The 23,053-nt window shown below is 38.3% G+C and overlaps 1 protein-coding gene across 1 annotated transcript in view; it reads right to left on the bottom strand.

Annotated features, from left to right (window-relative positions):
* The window catches only part of LANCL3 (LanC like 3), a 118,971-nt gene that overhangs the window by 20,817 nt on the left and 75,101 nt on the right, over positions 1 to 23,053 (bottom strand). Inside the window, exons 2-3 of the mRNA XM_028523332.2 lie at positions 4,294 to 4,417; positions 1,849 to 2,046 (exon numbers count right to left, since the gene is read on the bottom strand). Of these exons, the coding sequence (XP_028379133.1) occupies positions 1,849 to 2,046; positions 4,294 to 4,417 (322 nt within the window). The remainder of the gene's footprint in view (positions 1 to 1,848; positions 2,047 to 4,293; positions 4,418 to 23,053) is intronic.

Below are 23,053 nucleotides of genomic sequence, written 5' to 3'. Positions count from 1 at the left end.
AAACAATTATAGGAGGAAATAAAGTATCATTGATGAAGTTCTACAAGTAGATTGTCTGTGGCAGGTTTTTAATAACAGAATCAATCTGCTGTCCCAAACCATCTGCACTGTTCATAAATCTACTCTCAAAACATATTTTCCTCAAAAAGTAAAAATCATTTTTCTAGACCATCTTCTGTTTACAATTTTTGAGAGTTTACTGTTACCTTCAGAGAAATCATGATGATCTTTGACCTGCACTTATCAGACTTATAATCATACTTGATGCTGTTTCTAGCAGATCTCTTAAAAGACCAATACCCTTGAGGTGGGAATGCAGATTGGCAAAAATAATGGGCCCCATTTGGTTCCTTATTCATTTGTAAATTGCTTTATTTTTGGTAGTCCAGTGAAGACATGGGTTGAATGATTTTTCTTTGCAACTTATGTTTAATCTTACCAAGATACTGAACATGAATGATACATGAGGATAAAGTTCCCAAGGTGATGAATCCTTTGCTGTATTGTTATGGTATGTGATTTATGAAGACAGATGGAGTATGGGGTACAAAAAAGGATGGAATAAGTGCCCTTTAAGACATCCACATCAATTAACTGACCCACTCATTTTAGTAGATTATCTTCCATTTCTTTACAGGGCTGTTACTGGTGCAACTGAGTCCTTTTAAAATATTCTGTATTTAACCTGGGAAATCTGTAAGATTCAAGGATCCTTATGTGCTTGAAGGATATCCAGAGATCATCACTGAAAATGATGAAAGAGAATGTGAAATGGGATTGTTGAGCATATAATGAAGAGCTATCATTTCCAGAATGGTAAATAACTTGTTTTTCTCCAAACATTCAAAGCAATAAGAAATAAGCTCAAATTATAACTGATGGAATTAGCCTAAACATAATGTACAATGTTCTGGCACTGGTACAAGCACACATAGGAGCCTCTGAAGTCCCTTCCTTAGGTAAATTTGTCAGGCAGAGAGAAAAATGACCAATGTAATAAAGCTTGTATTGTTAATCAACTCAAACTGTACCAAGGGAAAAATAAAATTATAGTTCAATTAAAGAACATTAATTAGGTAAAGAGGGGGAGGGAAATAATACAAACCTGGTAACAAACTAAAGAAAAATATGTTTTATAGCTATGCTTATAGCATTGAGGCATAGCCTTGAAAAATTAAATCCATTCCTAATCCAAAAATTTTGTGTTATTTTGGTATTTTAAATCTTTCACCTGGCCATTCAAACAAAATTAATTGATTTATTTTAATTTAACTTTCCCCTTCTTTGAAGACCTAATTAGCAGTGTAATGAGGTTTTAAAAAAGAAAAAGATGAGATCTGATAGGTTTCTAGGCTCAATTACAGAAAGTTCAGTGCAGATGGCTTCTGTTCTCTAGATTTTTTTTATTAGGTGATGATGGAAATCCTCATTTAAAAAAGAATTCTAGAACAGTGCATCTCAAACTTTAAGGTGCATACCAATCACCCAGGGATCTTATTAAAACACAGATTTTGGCCTTGGCTGGGGTGGCTCAGCAGATTGAGTGCAAGTCTGTGAACCAAAGAGTTGCTGGTTCAATTCCCAGTCAGGGCACATGCCTGGGTTGCAGGCCAGGTCCCCACTAGGGGGCACATGAGAGGCAACCACATATTGATGTTTCTCTCCCTCTCTTTCTCCCTCCTGCCCCCTCCATCTAAAAATAAATAAAATCTTTAAAATTTTTTCATATTGACCTTTTTATCTCATGTAGTAATGATATGAGAAGTACTCTCACTTCTCAGAAAAGGTACCTTTCTTTGGCTAAGCCTGATGAAAGGCAGTGTTTTCATATAATAATGAGTGTGATACCTGGGGCGCCATGGCACCAGTGCACCAGCTCATTCTCTCTCTCAATGGCCTCGCCAAGCTCAGGCGGCCAGTTGCAGTTCTGTTCCTGTTCCATGAGGAAGTCCACACTCTGCCATACCAGCTCCTGATCTGAGGGCTTGATGTGCTCATAGTAAGAAAGAAGCATCTGGAGAATGGATGACAGGCCATGAGCTGCTCCTATATTGACAAACAAAGCATAATTAATTCACACAATTGGGAAGAGAGCCAGTTTAATTTAGTGAAAAGACAATCATAGCATAAATAAGAAGAATGGCAATATTACTTGGAAGCACACAGTGATGTAATAGTTGACCTGCCAGAGAACTAGGCTTCTGGAGAACATAGGTCAGAACAGGGGTGGGCAAATCAGAACCAAATTAAGACCAAATTTGGCTCACTGCCTGTTTTGTAAATAAAGATTTATTGAAACACAACCTTACTCATTCATTAGTCTATTGTCTATGGCTGCTTTTGTGCTACAATGGCAGAGTTGTTTATGCAATAGAAACCACAGGGACCAAGAAACCTAAAATATGTATTATTTATTCCTTTATTTTAAAAAGCTTAGTAATCAACCCCTGTTTAAAAGGAATATTTTTTGAAAACTTGTAATTACCATATTGATAGCTTCTATGGAAATGCACTTAAAGTGCTAGAAAATAATTTATTCTCCGCATTCTAAACATTTATTCATTCATTCATACATTCATTCAACACATAAGAATTAAACACCTACCATGTGCCAGATACTGTTAGAGGCTGAAGATAGATCAGTGAACAAACAGAAAAATCCTTCTTTATTGATGGAAGCAGGGATTTGGTGAATGAATACCCCAGCTTCCTTACCCCTTCAGTGGGACAATTCTGACACATGTTCTATACAATCTCTAAGAATCTCCAGTGGAACTGAGTCTCAACTATTCACAATTGCTAATTACTACATCCTCTATTAACTTCTTTCTCTACCCTAACTCAATTGTTCATTCTTCTATCAACACTTTCTCAGATCATCTCCTAAATAAACCATTTATACTTTCTCTTAAGGTCTGATTCTAAGCCCTGGCTGGTGTGGTTCAGTGGATTCAGTGCTGGCCTGCAAAACAGACAAGCAAGCAAAATATAACCAGAGACACTGAAATAAAGAACAAACTGACAGCAACCAGACAGGGAGTGGATAATGGGGGGGAAAGGGGGAGGGTTGTCAATGAAGATGTATAAAGGACCCACTGATAAAGCCAAAGGGGTGTAGGATGGAGGGTGGGAGGTGGGGATGGCTGGGATGGAGGGGACTGGTGGGGGGAAATGGAGACAACTGTACTTGAACAACAATAAAAATGTGGAAAAAATAAAATAAAAATATTAGCAAAAAAAGGTCTGATTCCAAGAAAACTTAGACAGGAACTTAAAATTTCTTTGAGAAAACTCTCAGGGAAATGCTTGTCTATAAGCTCATTGTTCATGAGCCATTCATTCATTCATTTGTGTACTCTCATTATTTTTAGGCTCTTGCTAAAGATCCAAAGATCACTAAGATAAATGAGATAAAGGCTTTATCTGGAAGGTGCACAGAGCCCATTAAAGCACTTGGACAGGTAAGCTACTAATACAGTCCAATGTGATAAGTGCTCCGATAGGCTTGTGGCAGGGTAACAGGACATGACCCAATTTTGTTTCAGGGCAAAACCTGAACCATGTGAACATTTCTCCAGAGAGCATTCAATAAACCCATTTTTCCAAAGCACAAAATTTCTCATTAGATCTAATGATGTTTAAGCAGAGTCTTGAAGTCTGGGTATAAGTATTACAGATAGATGAAGGGGTTGGGGGAAGCCAGACATTTGAGGCAAAAAGAACAGGCTCAAAGATTACAAAGATATGAGAACATTTGCTTATAGGAGACTGTGCTGGACAGAACCATCCAGGAGAGGAGATAAAGTTTAGTTCAGAGAAGGAGGCAGGTAATCTATAAAGGGCCTTGCAAATCATGCTCAGAGGTAAGGGGAGTAATTAATTTACACTTTGTATGCCTCATAGCTCAAAAGTCACTATTGTTTTATTCAGCACTCTGTTATTGATCCACTAATATTAAAACTTTAGAATGTTAGTAGTCAAATCCTATTTCCCTTTGCAGGCACACTACTAATAATGAGTGTGTAAACTGTTCACAAACTAAGCGAAATTGGGCCAATGAACTCAAAATTTAGAGTGAGCAAAGTAATTGTGAAAATAGCTACATTTCTATCAGGTATACTGTGGAAATAAATATTAAATTGTAATTTGTATTATCTATCAATATTTAATGGTATTTTAATGCACTTCTAGTTAAATGAATAGTGATGACCTATTTCAAAAACAAATCTTCCAGTCTGTAGTCAATGCTGATATTAGAAATTCCCTTCATCCTTCACCAACACCTTCACTCACCCAAATATTCAGTTCCATAGTAAGAATACATCAGGGGAAATGGTTTCCTCTTTTTCATGGCATACTGCTTCCCGGAGTCAAGAATTGCTTGGCAAATTGATTTGATCTGTGCTGGAGTCAGCACCTGAGTAAGGAAATCAAGAAGCAGAAGTCAAATCAGGATCTGTTTTCCTAGGACACTGGGTTTTCTTGCTTAAAAAGTCCATCGGCATAAATCCTTTTCCTAGGTGTAAATAAGTTTCACCAACCATAATTTTTTTTAAACCACTGATTCTCTCCTTGTCATTTCTCTGCCTTCTTCAGAAAATGTTCTGTTTTAATGGGAAATACATGCCTTTACTACTACAGGCTTTTATAAAATGCAAAGTCCACATTACAGTTGTCATATCATTAATCCTTGTCATAGGAACAAGGAATTGTTCAGAAAAGAACAAACGCTGGTCCTAATTGATCATGCTTAACAGAGCTGTTACTCCTGGTGTACAGTGCTGGTCTGGCCCAGACAATGGGTCTTCAATTTGTGTCATTTCGATGGTGCTCACAAAACCACAATTCCATGACAAGCTGCTGCATGATAGACTCACTTGTAGTCTTTGGCGTTCCTGAATGAAACTAAAGTCCAACAAGTACAAAGGCAAAATCATGTTTACTATCAAAATGATTCTGAATAGAGAATGGCTAAAATTCAATGATCTGCATTTGTCAGTATTTTATTCAATCTATCCACTGTCATTTTTAGGACTGCAGAGATTAAAATGTTCTGAAGCCTGCAAAGGATTACTGAATTTATTAGGATTATGCTCAGGTTTGTGATGTTTTCTGCCTCCTACTCCTCCTCTGGGTAGATCAGATGATCCTTTTATCACACCCCTGTACCACCACAACTCCTTGGTGTAGCACTTACAACCTCGTGTATTATGATTTTCTCTACTAAACAATCAGTTATTTGAGGACAAAGACCATGGCATCTCATCATTTTGGCACCCTTGGTTCCTAACACAGAAACTAAGAGAGCCTTTGGTAATTGATGAGTGAGTAAATAAGTGCCATGTTTACTGGCATGAAAAGCAGAGCCCTCTCTCCCCTCTTTCCTTTATTCCTTCTCTAAATTCACTTCTCCATCCTTCTTTCCTTTCCTTCCACAATTATTTCTTAAGTCTCTACTGTATGCCAGGAAAGTCTGCTATAGATGCTGGAGATACAATAGTGAATGAAATAGACAAGAGCTCTGCTCTCATAAAGTCAATCTTCCCAAAAGACAGACCTGCACAAGAAAAGAACCAGTCAGAGAAACACACACACAAATCACCTAAAGTCCAGCCTTGGCCTGATTGAATCTGAGATCAAGTTAAAAATTCATTAGTTTTGGCCTTCTCTACTAAGGCATCCAATTTTCCTACCTGTTATCTGCCACTGAACTCACTAATTCCTTTTGAAATGAAGTACTAATGGCTTCTTAACTCATAACTTGGTCCTCTGGTTTATCCATTAGAAGGGTAAAATATAATCCAGGTTTTAGCCTCCTGAAATCTAGCACTTAATTTGGAAAAAAAATCATTACATAAGGAGAAAGCTGATCATTAATAAATTCTGCAAATTAACATTTACTGAGCTACTATTCCAGTAAGGCCCTATGTCACACACTGTGGAGGAATTTCTAGAAAGCCTGGGACACATTTTTTCCCTACAGGAAACTTACTATCCAGCACTGGAGATGAGAAATAGACAAAAGTCTACAATAGAGCAATTAAAGTTCATGAGCCTGGGGTGAAAAGAAACAGTAATGCAGAGCATGGTGCACAGACAATAAAACACTGCTCAGCTTCACAAAGACTTTACTGTCTTCTTAGTTTCCAACTGGTTGCTCAAAAACAATTATGTCATGGCTTTTGACTTAAATTTTCCTTTTATTACCTGTGTATTTTGTCTCTTGGGTTTACTCTTCCTTTCTGCCTAAAACACCTTATCTTCTCATGCATTCCCAGAAATATTTCTGGGCTCAACCTCAGGTCTTTCCTTAGTTGAACAACAAGTTTCTCCTAAATGATTTCCTGCTCTGCATCTATTCAAATTGCTGTCAACGTTTTCATTTGGTATTAAAAACATCTTACTCTTTAGGCCTTTATCGGCACCAACTGATCTTACATTTAATCTTACTGTAATTAATGTCTGGCATCACCAGTTTCACAGCAAAAACCCTCCATCCTGGCTCACTGTCAAAAACCTGTTGAAAGAAAGCCTTGAATGGCATGAAATTAATAGGAATCTAATCTGGTTCCATCTCATATTTTCCTTGGAATATATCTGGCTCTTCAACTGAACTTAGGTCTTATCTGCCAATATTGGTCTTGAATCCATGTGACAGAGGCAGTTTTTGTGATAGGAAAAGGTCAGCAAATTTTGGGAGTATGTACTCATTTGGATTACTAAAATTCTCCTTATTTGACTATTGTACCGATAATTGAAAACTGGCATATTGTTTCCTCAATTGAACATTTAATCACATATCCCTCCCCCTTTCTGTGTGTGTGTGTGTGTGTGTGTGTGTGTGTGTGTGAGAGAGAGAGAGAGAGAGAGTTCACCTGTTTGTTTTTAATCCAGAGGAAAAATCAATTTAGGTTAACATGTGGTGCACTGTCCCATTTTTTCCATCCCTAATCCACAGCTCAGAACAGAGAATGAGTTTATATTTCAAAACCTCCTCAGTCATGCATCATGTGTGGGTGGTTTCCTGTTATCTCTCAGAAACACTGTGAAAAACAAAGAGAAACCATGCTTCCACGATAAAGACCAGTTAGGCATGCAGTTCTTTATCTATGGGAACAGACAAGACCTACCCTTGAGTTTACTGATTAGTAAGTGAAAATAGTGCTCATTAAAAGTGTGTAGAAGGGAACATTGAGGAAGAGGGTGCTCTTATGCCCCACAAACAAACAGTAGAGAAAGAAGAAAGACTAGATGTGAGAGAAGGGGCCTGTTCTTGGTCTCTCATTTGTCAGCTTTCATAGACACCCCTCCATTTTCCAGTCCCAGCACATAGGAACATGCTCACGCACATACATACTACCTCCAAGAATATGGCTTCTTGTGCTTTTGAAACACTCTGAGGCCCTGGGAATGAGGAAATGGCATTGCCAGTGGGGAAAAAGTGACTGGGGATGACAGAGAACTCCCTGCCCATTAGGCCTTTATCAACACAAACCCAAATTCTCTTTCCTGAATCTGGAACACATAAGGCCTATGCATGTGTTGATACCATGGACATATTTGGTTCTTTAAATAAACTTTTCACATTAAATTAAAATAAATTAAGATATCTCAAAAGTACAAAGTAAAGAAGTCTATGGTAGTTTGGTTTAAACAGTTTCATTCATTTAACTAATTCCTTTCACTGATCTTCAAACAGAAATGTTTGCTGTGAAATGTTCCTGTTGGGCTGGGCTCTGAGTATGAAGAGTTGAGAGAGCAATGAAGTCCATGCTTTATTTCTTGACCCTAACTGAAGGTCATGCTGCTACTGAACCACCTCCATACTGAGGAGAGATGACCTTTGTTAATTACAACAATGGAATGGACCAGGTCAGCAAAGGCTTGCCCCACTGCAGACCCCTTTCTAGGGCAACTGTTCTGCCCATGGGCATTGGAAGTAGAAGTCTTTGCTAGTTATACAGGAACCACTACCAACATTACCAAGCAATAGTTCAACATGCCCTGAGTATGTGACTGCCCATCTGCATACATAGCAGAAAGTCACTCCACTATCATGCCAAACACATAAGTAACAGAATAAGAATCTGACATTAATTTAGGTGTTTTCCTCCAGCAATTAGTTTCACCCCAATCCTTCATCCTACCATTCTGGTAGTAGCACAGGCTTCTGCTCACAGAAACAAGCCTCTTGACTACCTGAACATCAAAATGACCTTTGATACCCAAGGATAACAGCTCTGAGGATAAAGGCTTTTGAGTTGTTAGAACCTGCATATTTTAGTATCAATACTTAAAGTTGATAGTATATTAACAAGACAAATAATAGCAAGTGTTAGAGTGGGTATGGAGAAAAAAGAAGCCTTCATTCACTGCTGGTTAGAGTGTAAACTGGAATAGCTACCATGCAAAATAATACAGAAGTTTCTTAAAAAATTAACAATAGAGTTACCATATGATCCAGCAACCCCTGACCAGCTCATCTACACAAATAATTGAAAACATTTATTCACAAAAATATATGCACCCCAGTGTTCACTGCAACATTATTCACACTGGCCAGGACATAGAAACAACTGAAGTGTCCATCAGTAGATGATTGGATAAAGAAGATGTGGTCCATATAGACAATGGAATACCACTCAGTCATAAGAAAAGCTAAAACACTGCCTTTTGCAAAAACATAAATGGATCTTGAGAATGTCATGCTAAGCAAAATAGGTCAAACAGAAAAAGTCAAGAGCCATATGATACCACTCATATGTGAGATATAAAACTGAAAGTAACAAATGAACAATCAAGACAGAAAAATACTCACAGATACAGACAACAGTGTGGAGGTTACCAGAGGGAAGGGGGTGGGAGGAGGTGGTAAAGGGGGCCAAATATATGCTGAAAAAAGGAGATTTTCCTTTCGATTATGAACACACAATACAATATACAAATGATGTATCATAGAATTGTACACTTGAAACCTATATATTTTTAACCAATGTCGCTCTAACAAAATTAATTTAAAAACCAATAGACTTAAGTATACACATATAGCCGCCAGGAAGTTTAAAGTCAGTGTGGAGTTCCTGCTACACCCCCTTTGCCAAACCTTAGAAGAGATCCTGTAACCCCCCTGATAGGTTTAGGGATCCATAAGTAGTTAGGATGTGTGTCCCTCTCCTGCCTGGACAGATGGTAGCCTCAAAGATGTGTCAACTGCCTGGGGGTCTGGGGCCAGTAAAAGTTATACCAGTACATGGTATGTCCCACAGGAAAACCAGAGACAAACCTGAGTTTTCCGTGGGTACCATGGTAGACCAGAAAACAAATCCCACCCTCTGAAGCAAATTTATTTTTAAAAATTCTCAGTCCAACAGTATAGATGGGTCTGGAGAGTATTATGTTAAGTGAAATAAGCCAGGCAGAGAAAGACAAATACAATATGATTTCACTCACATGTGGAATCTAATGAACAAACTGAACTAACTAGCAAAATAGAGACAGATACATAGACAGAGAATAGGATGACAGCTAAGGAGGGGAGGGGAGGGCATGGAGGGATTGAGGAAAAAGGAAAAAGAACTTATGGACATGGACAACAAGGTGGTGATTGTGGGGGTGGGGTTATAAGGGACTAAATGATAATGGGAAAATACAATAAAATATTTCCAGATAATTTCAAATTAAAAACTTGGGGAAACTTTTTGGTACAAAGTCAATTTTCACAGTTGGTTAGATTTTCACTCTTGAAGCCTCTTTGAGGCTGTGCTTGGGTTGGAACCCACTAACTTAGAGGGAAGAGTGAGGTTTCAGGAAATCTCTGGAGCAGGTCAAGAGTTACTTCAGGTGTTGAGAAGACAAAAGCTGAGGGGAGCTGCTGTGAGTCAGAAGCTTAAAGAAAGAAGGTAGGGCTAAGGGAAAGCTTTTAAACAGGGAACAGATTTTGATGAGTCAAACATTTCATATTAGGTGCAAAGCCTGCACCAGACACTTTAAGGGAAAATGTAATCTTAATAATTAGACTAAGTTAACATCTGAACCATACAGATAATGAAACATTCAGCATTTAAATTCTAAAATCACAGGTGTAAGGTGGAGAGAGTAAATACGGGGGGCTTCATCGAGGGAGAGGGATATGAGCTGTGCATTGAAGGACAAGTATGGAGTGGGTAAATGAAAGTAGGGGGAGAGAGGGCATTTGAAGCTGTGGGATAATGGAGAAAACCCTGTGTATGAGGGCAATGCTTCTCAAACTGCAATGTGCACACAAGTCACCTAGTTAAAATGCAGATTCTGATTTACTAGGTCTTGGGTGGGTCTAGGATTCTACATTTCTAACAAGTTCCCAGGTGATGCCGCTGCTGGTCTGTGGAAACAAACGGGAAATAGCAAGGGATTATGAGAACAGAGAGTTTGGTTGCAGCAAAGAATTTCTCTTGGGAAGAGTGAGAAGTTAGACTGGAAGAGCTTAAGTTCCCAAAGACATGCAAGGAAGCAAGAGGGAAAACCAGGCAAGAACATTGCACAACATCATTTAAGTGATCCGATTCCCCAGAAAAGAGAAGTAGCAACAATTGGAAGTTCTCTTCCAATATGTCATGTATAGGAAAAACAGGTGTAAATTTGCAACTCCCACTGGGGAGTTCTCTTAGCCAGTGTGGCCAGGTTTGTTATTTTTTAAAATTAGTCTCTAAATAGACACATGTTGTGCTGGTGCAGAATGAGCAAGTCCCTTCCATCTGGTTTTCTTGATGCTCCCTGACCATGATTATGCTGGGCAATGAAGAATGGGAGGTGGGTTGCTGTAGTAATGTTTATCTTCTACTCAGTAAAGGGATTCATCAGATACGATTTCAAAGTTGTTTCATTTTCTTTCTCACATCAAGAAACACAAGCCAAGGAAACACTGGAAACCAGAAAAGTAAAACAGGTTTTACCCCATTCTTGCAGGGTAGCTGCTCGCTTTAAAGATTTATTACAAGTACCTGGTAACCCAGTCTGCACCAAGTGTCAGTAGATGAATTCACTGTTTCCTGCAAGACATTAAATGTCTCAGGGCCTGAGCTTTGTTATCTACAAAAAAAAAAAAAAAAAGGGATCACAATGACTTGTTCCATCTACCTGCCAGTATGATGGTGAGACTTTTACAAAAAGCCATTCTCAATATTTGGCTGTACACTGCAATTATCTGGAGATCTTATAAAAATCCCAATGCCCTGACCGCACCCCAAATCAATGATATCAGACACTTTGCATGTGGAACCAAGCATCAGTATTTTTTAAAGCTCTCCAGGTGATTCCAAAGTACTGTCAAGTTTGAGAATCACTGTTATCAAATATTGAATGAAAAAAAAACTATTTAAAAGCAAAGTAATAATATGATGATGACTATAATGATGAAGAGAGGTAAAGGAAAGACAAGCAAAACATACTCCCAGGTAGAAAGAAATACCTTTGGTCTGAATCCTGGGATAGTGAAAGGGAGAAACCCTATGTGAATATGAATGGACATCCTGGGTCAGTCCAGAAGTCCAGTGAACCACATCCAGTGTTTCCAACACACATACCAAGGCACAGTTTGTGGTAGAGTCATGAAAGGTGGAGGTAGAAACCATAGACACAGCAGACAGTGCACTGGACCAGGACTGAGGAGATTGGGCTTGAGATCCAGCTTTGCCACAGTAACCATGGTTAAGTCATCAGAGCTCTGTTTCCTTATCTGTAATATAAAAGAACTGGATCAGACTTTGTCCACTGAATCAGTGCTTCTTAAATTTCAGTGTGCCTACAAATCATCTAATGAGCTAGCTAAAACACAGCTTCTGGTGCCTCACCCTCAGAGATTCTGAATTAGTAGCTGTGGAATGGGGCCTGTGCTCTGAGGTGATGTGCAGGCTGTTGGGCTGGGGAACAGTACTGTACTAGGTAACCTCTAAGGTTTTCTAAGGCATTGAAAGAAATCTGGCTCTTAAACTGAAGAAAGAATATAGCATGGTGATAAAATAAAAATAAAACAAAACATGGGTTCCAACTTTAGCTTCACTGTTTTCTAGCAGTGTGGATTTAGGTAAGTTCCTTAATACTTTCTAAGCCTCAGTTTACTTATTTGTAAAAAGCAGCAATAATAAGACTTACCTATCTCACTGGATTGCTATGAGGCTTCCATATAAAACACTTAGCACAATTCCTGGCATAAAGCAGGTGCACAATGCATATAAGGTATAGTTAAAACAGACATCAGCCCTCGGTTCTAGCAGGTGTGGCTCAGTGGAATGAGCAGTGTCCTGCCAACTGAAAGGTCACTGGTTCAATTCCAAGTTGACGCACATGCCTGGGTTGTGACCACGTCCCCAGTTAAGCACATGCAAGACACAACTGACTGATGTTTCTCTCCCTCTCTTTCTCCCTCCCTTCCTCTCTCTCTAAAAATAAATAAATAAAACCTTTAAAAAGTTAAAAAAAAAAACAGACATCAAAGTCCAATAGCAACTCAACTTGCACCATTCAAAACCATAGGCCTTGAAGGTCCATGCTGAAGATATCTCACATAAAATAACTCTGTTGTTGCTCACCTCCCATCCCCAACTTCCACCCAAAAGCCAGCTTGTGTCATCTTGCATTCCTAAGTTGTTGTAACTTGTAATTCATAAATTAGTAATGTATGTACCTTCATTTGTGTATGTACTTTTCTCATCACCACACTTAGAGCCTTTCACTGTCCTATGTTTCCCAAACATTTCTTTTTGCTCTTTCAAAATACTTTTCAAGTTTTTCTGGTTTCTAGACAAGTCTCTGTCACCAACTATGTAAATTTAGCCCAATCACATAACCTCTCTAAACCCGTTTCATCTGAAAAAAACAAGGAGTTAAGCTGAGGTGGTTTTTAATGTGCCTTTCAGTGATAGCGTTTTTTTATTTTGTGATTCAATACTTTACATCAACTATTTAAAAATTTATATATACTTATTTGAGCTCTAATTCTGGGATGTGAATGTGATGGTATGTTGTTGTGGTTTCATTTCTTACAGGTGAGGCAAAAAGTCCTTTGTAATGAGATTATAGCATGTATTTAATTTGTCCTCAATTCTAGGCATTTTATTTTCTCAAGATACATAGCCTCTTATGTACTTCCTTCAAAATGAAAAGCTAAAAAAAACAGAAGTTCTTTTAGCCTCTTTGTATTAGTTATGTGAGTATCTGGAGTCTTTGGGCTCCTGATGCCCCCAAATTGACTATGTTATTAAGGTTGAATGAGTAATTAACAATTTTACATCAGAACCTCCTCTAAGCTAGTGTTGAATGAATATGTCATTGTAGTATTCTATTTTTAAATTTAATCTTTATTGTATTTTTTCTATTACCATTTACTCCCCTTATACCCCCCTCCCACAAGTAACCACCACACTGTGGTCCATGAGTCCTTTTTCCTCAATTCCTCTACCCCTACCATGCCCCCTCCTTAGCTGTCATTCTGCTGTCCATCAATGGGTCTGTCTCTGTTTTGCTTGTTAGATCAGTTTGTTCATTAGCTTCCATATGAGTGAAATCATCTGCTATTTGTCTTTCTCTGACTGGCTTATTTCACTTAGCATTATGTTCTCCAGGTCCATCCATACTGTTGCAAAGGGTAAAATTTTCCTTTTTATGGCCAAATAGTATTCCATGATGTAAATGTCCCATAGTTGTTTTATCCACTCATCTACTTATAAATACTTGGGCTGCTTCCATATCTTGGTGATTGTAAATACAGCTACAATGAACATAGGGGTGCTTATGTTCTTTCAAATTAGTGTTTTGGTTTCCTTTGGATATATTGCCAGAAGTGGGATCACTAGGTCAAAAGGCAGTTTTGTTTTTAATTGTTTGAGGCATCTCATGCTGCTTTCCACAGTGGCTGTACCAGTTCATTGCTGTATTCTTAAACCATGGTTCAACAAATATTTTTCAAGTGCTTGCTGGGTGCATGATATAGTGCTAGGGAGTACAGAAAGTATAGAGAGATCAACAGGTATGTATGATCAGGTAGACAGTAAATGGCTTTTTAATTTTTATTTTAAAGGCTTATTCTTATAACATATTTGTGGCTTACGGTATTAATTAGTTATATCACCACTTCCCACCTCCCCTCTGGTTACTGTCAGATTGTTCTTAATTTCAATGTCTCTGGTTATATTTTGCTTACTTGTTTCTTTTGTTGATTAGATTCCACTTAAAGGTGACATCACATGGTTTTCTTATTAAGTGATCCTAGAGCCCAGAGAAAAAGCCTGGAAAATACACTGTCACTTTGATGCCATTGCCCTGGGTGACTCCCCTAATTATTCCACTTATCCTGTTCCAGGTCAGGGACAATGGGCATTCTGCAATCTGCTAGCATGACAGTGGATCTTCAAATCCTCAAACTTGAAATGGAAAGGCAAAGAGGAGGCCCATGGGCATCTCAGCAATAAGTGCTGTAAAGCAATTATATTTTTTTCCAAGCACCTCTGTCACCTCAACTTAAGTGATTATATTATGTACTACCTACTCTGTCACTTTAGAGACCTATTCACAAAAATGGTCCTAGATGAACAATACCTGAACAATGTGTGCTATTTTAGGGTTCAATAACTCTTTCACCTAGATACTTTGGACAAAACAAGCTGAAAGGGTTTTTTTGTTTGTTTGTTTTGTTTTGCTTATTTGTTTTTTACTGTGCTCTTTGACATGGACCCTAAAGATCACAAACTGGGGAGGGAATACAGAGATTCTTTAAAACTGATTAGTGGTTAGTGTTGTCTTTTTTTTTCAATTCCTTACAAACACATTTTAGTAAATGTGTTTATTGGGGCTCAGGGAAGCAGTGTGATATAGTGTAGGGTTTGGCCATGAATGGTACCTTCTGTGTATGCAAAGTGAAACCTAAAGCTATTGGGGCTGGGGTGATGTAGGATGTATTGAGTGACCATGGTTGAGGAAATTCAGACTTTCTGGCTCTATCATTATAAGGCAACTGATTTAACCCCTTTGGCTTCACTGTCTTCATCTGTAAAACTAACAGCTTCCCAGGACCTTTCTGGTTCATAATTTTATATATATATATATATATATATATATATATATATATATATATATATAAACTTGCCTATTTCCTTTTGTGTTCATTTAGGTATTATAGGGAATCCTCTGTCTGATCATGGCCAAAGTACTTTTGCTATGTTAACACTATGTTTTCAGACACTTTAAGGGGAAATGAATGTTTTCTGGTTTCTTTTCAGAAACAGTTTTAGCCAAAGATCTTTCAGAGAACTAGATTATAAAACCCAGAAGGTATCACTTTCTATATAAACAACACATCAAAAAAAGGCAATTTAGAGAGGGCCAAATATATGATGACAGAAGATGATTTGACTTTGGATGGTGGATACACAATACAAAGTACAGATCTAGTATCATAGAAATGTATACTTGAAGCCTATATGACCCTATTAACCAATGTTACCCCAATACATTTAATAAAAAAGGCAATTTGGGCTGACCTGGCCATGAAGGCATGCTAAAGGGAGTTGCCACTGCCCACCACCCATGCCAGACATGATGTACGAAACTGTCACTGTGGCCATTTTTATTTTACACCTAGGGGAAGGAGAAGGAGTGAAGAGTTTCAGGAGGAGCTGGCTCTGTGGCAGAAGAGAAGAACGAAGTAAATTGACACCTTGATTCTGTTAAGAACAAGAAGCTCCACAAAGCCTCTCCGTGGATTTGAGCTTCCACAAGTTCCAAGTGGTTGCTGTGGAAGGAATGCAGCTAGGAAGGCTTCTTCCTGGTATTTAGAGAGGCTGGGGTAAGCAACTGGGGTATATTACCAGTACTAAGCAAAGCAGGATTTATAACGTTGTGAGTTAGTAACTAAGGTTCTTATCTTATATATACAAGGTTTATTGTGGAAATATTATTGACCCCTGCAATGGCTTACTAGAACTTCTATGAACAAAAGAGAAAAACAAATCACTGCAATCATGGAGATTACATTCCAGTCTGAATAAATTCATATTGTGCTCCACAGTTTATTATCCCAAATATGGCTTATTCAGCCACTCTCCATAATTTGTTTTTATTTTAATGGGGCTGTCTTCATAAAGAAATCAATATTAAGTAAGTTGTCTGCCTCATCTCATGTTGCCTGGAAAAAAAATTTAACAGATGAAATCCATTCACAGGCTCGAATGTTCAACTGGGGGTAATCACCAGAATTGTAAGGATGGACATAGGAAAGAAATGGCCAGCTGGCCAGCTGCTATAGCATATAATTACATGAAAAGGTTTAAAAACAGAGGTCACTTTTTATACCGAGATTTTATGGGGTTAGGACAACTCATGTGTTTTCAAAAAGTTCCACTCATGATGCTAAGACACAGACATTGCTTCATAGGGCTTTGCATAACAAATCAGTACTATTTAGTATTATAAACAGCACAGGTGGTTGGAACAAGGAACTCAGCTTAATCTTATGTGGTTCATGTAGCTTTGCTGTATTTAGCCCTGATCACAGAGTAAACTCTTATTTATAAGTTTAATGCCAGATACCCTTGCTATAAATTTTCTTCATTTGTTGTAACACTAACTACTACTGACCGTTCATCAATTTTTAAACAAGCAAAAGCATGCATTCCCATAATACTGAGAGGGTAGTCCTGTGTTTAATATGTAAAAATGGGTACGGGCATTACATATATAATTTGTGATGGAGAGGTACTCACAAAATAAGGCCTCTGAATTACATTATGAAGAAACAACTTGAGAAAAACTTATACAGGTGCATATGAGATCTATATCTATATGTATATATCTACATCTGTACCTTTAACTGTGAAAGATGTGTAATTTGGATTTCTACTATAGTATATCAATGTCCAAGAGAAACACATACCTAGGTTCACTTGTATAAGAATGTCCACAGCAGCTTTATTCATAAGAATTTATTCATAAGACCTGGAAACATCCTAAATGTCCATCAACAGGATGATGAATTAATAAATTGTGGTATATTCACCCAACAAAACACTACTCAACAATAAAAAGTGAACAAATAAATGCAACAACATGGACAGATCTGAACATGTTGAGCAAAAGAAGCCAGGCACAAAAGGATACTTGCTATATGATTCCAACTGTATAAAATTCAAGAAGGGGCAAAATCAAACTATGGTGATAGAGGTCAGAAGAGTGGCTACCTCCCTGTGTCCTTTGTGTGTGTCTAGGAAAGTGGTACTGATTCATTTAAAGGGACTTTCTGAGATGATAGAAAAGTTATTTTCCATAATCTGTGTAGTGGACTTATGAGTCACAGTGAAATCATTCAACTATACACTTATGATTTGCACATTTTGCTACATATCAATTATACTTCAATTTTAAAATGCAAAATAAATCAGGGCATATCAAGTGGTTTAGTTGTTTGTTAATGCATTTTGTGTGCATGTCAAGGTCCTTCGTTTATAAGACATCAACTTTTGTGGTTATTTTAAAGAAGGGCCTTCCTAAGTCTTGTGTGAAATTTTCAAAAAAAAAAAAAGGTGCACTCTCTTCTGAGCAGATGAAACACATAAAGAAGCACATTACCTACCACTAGACTGATGCAATCCTAGGCCAAAGCTTATTGACCAAAACACAGAGGCTGGATTTCACTTTCCTCACCCTTTTGGCCAGGTGCCCTTGTGCAGGGCACAGCTCTGCCAATCACACAGGGCTGCCTGGTTCTTGGGAAGAAAACTGGAGCAGTACTGGAATCTGAGGGCTGCCAGGCCAGAAAAGTGGCTAGTACTTGGACCCAGAAAGTTGCCAGGCCCCAGGCAGTGTTCTCTCTCAATGACACTGGTCTCTGCCTCCCTCTCTCACTGTCTACAGACCTATTATATCTAGTCCTCTATGGCTGAACAGTGACCTCCCATCACACCACCACACACAACAGTTTCCACATTTTATTATGTCCTTCCATTTTAGACATAGTGCAGGATGAACCAGAATCACTAAAACCCAATTTCAAATTCCTGAGAGAGAATCTGATTGGCTCAATCCTCAGTCAGATGTGTTTAGTCCAACTGCATCAACATGGGTACAAAGATCCATTGAGAGAGATGGGGACAGTGTGTCACAGAGAACTGGGGTTATTTTGAGCTAGGCCAATTTCCACAGCAGGGTCTACTACACTTGTATCAGGAATGTTTTTAAGTTAAATTATTACAAAATCTGACTTCCAGTGGCTTAACCAAATAAAGGTTATTTTTTTCATATAACAAAAAGTCAGGAAGCAGCCAACTACTGATATTATTTAGTGGTTTGTGATGTTAGAGCCAGATGTCACAATTCTCTCTTCCTTCCCTCATATTGGTGCATAGACACAGAATGGCTGTGGTAACTCCAGACACCATGTCTATATCCAAGGCAAGAAGAAAAGGGGAAGGGCAGCACCTTTTTTTTTTATCAGGAAAGTAAAAGGTTTCCCGGCGCTCCCCAGCAGACTTAACATTGATGTGTCATTAGCTAGTGCTATTTGACATAGCACCCCTGACAGAGAGGTTGAAAAATCAAGTAATTATCTAAGAACATTGCTATGTCAAACAAGATTAGGGTTCTGTTAGTAAGGACAATGTGGAAAATGAATGTTTGGTAGACAATAGACAGTGTCTGTCACCAGACCAAACTAGAGAAACCCATATTCCCTGAAAAATTTGTTAGCCATTCATGATTGCATCTGAACACAGGTGATGGAAAGCACACTTAATTTTTTTAAAAAATTCATTGCTTTTCACCACACACTAAGCCACTATATACTTAATTTTGCACTCTACCACCTAGGATCCTTTGGCTAGGATTTGCATTTTATTTCAATAGCTGTCACAGAGGTAATTGCTCAAGGCAGGTTTATTGGCTCCCAGTCTAACTATTCAGCCACTACACAAATGCCTCTTCTTTTCTTTTTTATTGGGGTGACATTGGTTCACAAAAACATACAGGTTTCAACTGTACAACTCAAGAAAACATCATTTGCACATTGCATCGAAGTCTCTTTCTGTACCCATTTTCTCTCACCTTCGCCCCACCTCCACCCACTCCCCTTTCCCTCTGGCTATCACCACACTGTTCTGTTTATCTATTCCTTTTCTATACCAAAACATAATGTAGGATTAAAGGAAGCATGAATAAAGCAGCTCTGCTTTCTCTAAATATGCTGCTAAATGATAAATGATCTCAAAGATAATTATTTCAATATGCACAGGTACTATCCCATTTTAAATCCATTTCTTTGTGTGAAACAGATGCAGGAGATGAAGGGAGAGTAAGTAACTAACTACAGGCAGTCTTCAGCTTTAAAAGAAATGGGTGAGACTAGATGGCTTCTAAGCATCCCTACATTCCTGATGTTATGCAGTCTCAATGGACTATAATCACAGTCTCTTCAAATCACAAAGGACATTTTAAATAATAGAGGCTAGATTAGTGTTATTTTTCAACTGAGAGACAATACATTCTATGACATGAGAAAAATGCTGTGGAATAGGACAGTCTGTACCCATCCACATGATAAGTGGAGAAATTCAAATCTTCCAGCTGATTTTCATGTATGAATAAAATGATGCTATAAGACAATTACAATTGCTTTTTATGTTGAAATATTTTAGTTATCATATACACATTTAATGGGAAAATCAGGGGGAATTATGTTGTTAATCATATGGGGGATTTTTGTACATATTTGTTCATTCAACATATTCATGTTACAGCATGCTTATCATTTATGTTAACCTGTTTTTACTGCAACTCATATTCTAACTTAAAAGTGAAAGGGAAAGAGTAAACTTTGGGATCTATTTATGAACCAATTTGAAAAGGAGTTCTAAATGTCTGTGGTTGGAAACTGTTATCTGTGAGTCCTTGAACAAATCACTTATGCTGTTTGAATCTCAGCATTCTCATCCTTGAAATGGAGACACTTAAGGACCTTAAAAGCCTTTTTCTTGCTGTAAACTTCCAAGTTTCTGTTATTCTGTTAAAAATGTTTATCCATGCCCTGGCCGGTGTAGCTCAGTGGATTGAGCGCGGGGCTGTGAACTGAAGGGTCGACAGTTTCATTCCCAGTCAGGGCACATGCCTGGGTTACAGGCCAGGTCCCCAATGGGAGCCACATGAGAGGCAACCACACATTGATGTTTCTCTCCCTCTCTTTCTCCCTCCCTTCCCCTCTCTCTAAAAATAAATAAAGAACACCTTTTAAAAATGTTCATTCAGATCACAGTTCGCTGTGGTGGCATCAAATCTTCTCTTCCAGTTCCCAAAGTCCCCATGCTGCCCTGAGTCTTACACCTCTTCCTTTAATTCCTTGAGGTTCTCCAGTATTCTGTTAATAAAACCCCTTTTATTTATTTTTTTATTTTTGTGAATGTTTAGCATAGAATGCCAAAAGGTTACAAGAATAGTACAAAATCTCCCATATACCACTGACCCATAATCACATTTTGTTAATATTTTGTGACATTTGCTTTCTCATTCTCTATTTTTGAAGGGAGCATTTTAGAGTAAGTTGCAGACATAGTGCCCCTTTACTCAAAAAACACTTCAGTTTATATTTCCTATAAACAAAGACATTCTCTTACCTAACTACAGTACAATAAAAAAAATCAGGAAATTTAGCATCATATTATATTATACTATTATCTAATCTACAGTCCATATTTAAATTTTTCCAATAATCCTAATAATGTCCCCTAAATATATATATTCTGTTATAGGGTCCAATCCAGAACACATTGCATTTAGTTGTCATGTTCTATAGATTCCATTTACATTTATCTGGAACAGATCCTCAGCCTTTCTTTGTCTTTCTTGACTTTGACATTTCTGAAGAGTATGGGCAATCCTATTTCATAGGATGTCCCTTGATGTGGTTGTGTCTAATGTTCCTTGTGATCAAATTGATTCAAGTTATATACTAGGGGCAGAAATATCCCATAAATGATGTAATGATATTTGGTCCAGATTGGTGCTCCCCTTTTAAAATTAAGCTACTTCAAGTTAAATTTCTATCATCTGCAATTTTAAAAGTTATGACTAATTTAAGGCTTTCGTTGCAGAAGACCCACAGGCCCTTTTATATGGCCTCGATAGGAAGATGTGTCATCACTTAGGCTGACTACATTCAAGCTGGGAAGAACCAGAATTTAGGACTCTGGGTCAAAGAAGACCAGATACTATACTATGGAAGTCAGCTAATTCAGGCTGGGGATAGACAGGCCCAGGAAGTCAGAGTCCATGAGGTCAAGCTCCAGTCAACAAGGATAGTAAGCACTGATAGCAGGGCAGGGGTTGTGGGGTCACTGCCCAGCGTTATAAAGCTAGTGGTTGGAGCTGGCCCTGGGCCCATGGGTTTTAGTCACCAACTTTGGTGGTGTGGAGAAGTAAGGTGTTCCTGGCTGTGGCAGATTCAGAGGTGCCAGAACTATCTCACATACCTTGGGGGTGGCATTACTGTGAGATTTCCCTTTCCTCCAGACCAGGACTTCTCAAATTTTAATGTGCGTATGAATTCCCTGGAGATTTTGTAAATGTGCAAAGTCAGATTCTGTAGGTCTGAGGTGAGGCCTCAGACTTTGAAGTTCTGACATGTCCACAGGTGATGCTGCTAGTGCTGGTTCAGACCATACTTTGAGTCTCAAAGCTGGAGGAAAACACCGTTTGGGGCTGTGGCAGAATATGGAGGTGCTACCACTACCTCACATACATTGAAGTCACCATTACTGCAAGATTCCCTTTTATTCTATACCATCACATAGAAGCTTCTTTTCCTCAGTCAATTCAGAATTCACTGAATACTGAGTCATTTAAGCCCAAAAAGTGATTCCAAAAGAAGTAAAAGTGAGAAAGGAGGAGACATAATTGGCGCACCACCAAGCCAGACATTAAGCAATGGATTATGGCTTTATAAAAAATAAATTCACATACTCTCTTTTGTTGATAGCCCTGAACACCTGCGTGTCCCAAGAAATAGTGGCTCCCCCTGGCAGGGAAAGTGCTGGTTTTGCATCGATCCTCATTTTTTTTTCCATAGAAAATGATACCCTACCTACATAACAAACCTGGTGATTCAAGCTAAATTTCCTTTCAGCAAGCATGTGTAAAAGGCTCATCCCAGCTTTCCCATAATATTCCCAGATGTTCTAAAACTGGGAAGGTTAGGACTGAAGTAAAAAGGGCATTACTCACAGGAAACAAGAATCTGCTTATTATTAACAATTCACATTACTGGCAAATTCTTTAAAATCGGTGTTCTTTTAAAGCTCTGCATTGAAAAGGCAGTTGTTACAGCTCTGTGGCAGGTAAATTTAGGACATGAATGCAGAAACACTATATGAAAAGCCAGGCTAGCAATGTAGCAAATTGTTTATTACATTTGCTTTCAATTAAAAGGAAACGACCAAGTCTTTTTTATAACATTTTTTAATTTTAATTGTTGTTCAAGTACAGTTTTCTGTCTTTTACTCCCATCCCAGCCCACCCTTCCAGTGCTCCCCACCTCGCTCCCATTTCCACCCCCGCTAGTTTTTGTCCATGTGTCCTTTATACTTGTTCCTGTAAACCCTTCCCCTTTTCCCCTGAAATTCCCTCCCCTCTCTGCTCTGGTCATTGTCAGCCTGTTCTCTATTTCAGTGTCTTTGGTTATATTTTGCTTGTTTGTTTGGTTGGTTGTTTAGGTTCTTGTTAAAGGTGAGATCACATGGTATTTGTCTTTCAAGTGTTGAGAAAAAAGATGCTGCTTTATTCCAGCAGAGGGAGTCTATGAAACAGCCAAAATCAACCCTAAAATACCAGTGTTCCAATGATCTCAGAGTAAATTAAGGGTCATTTGCAAAAAAAAAAAAAAAAGGATAAAAAATTACAGTTTATTGAAGCATGAAAGCATGATAATAACCTTGAAATAATGGTTTCAGGCTTGCTTAGGGAATAAACGTTTTGTCTCCTCCCACATGGAGCCTTCATCTTGGAGAGTTCTCATCCACTATCATCCTCATGAGAATGCCAGCAT

This window comes from Phyllostomus discolor, chromosome X, assembly GCF_004126475.2.
Source record: "Phyllostomus discolor isolate MPI-MPIP mPhyDis1 chromosome X, mPhyDis1.pri.v3, whole genome shotgun sequence".
Classification (NCBI taxonomy): Eukaryota; Metazoa; Chordata; class Mammalia; order Chiroptera; family Phyllostomidae; genus Phyllostomus; species Phyllostomus discolor.
This window is presented reverse-complemented; position numbering and strand designations above follow the sequence as displayed.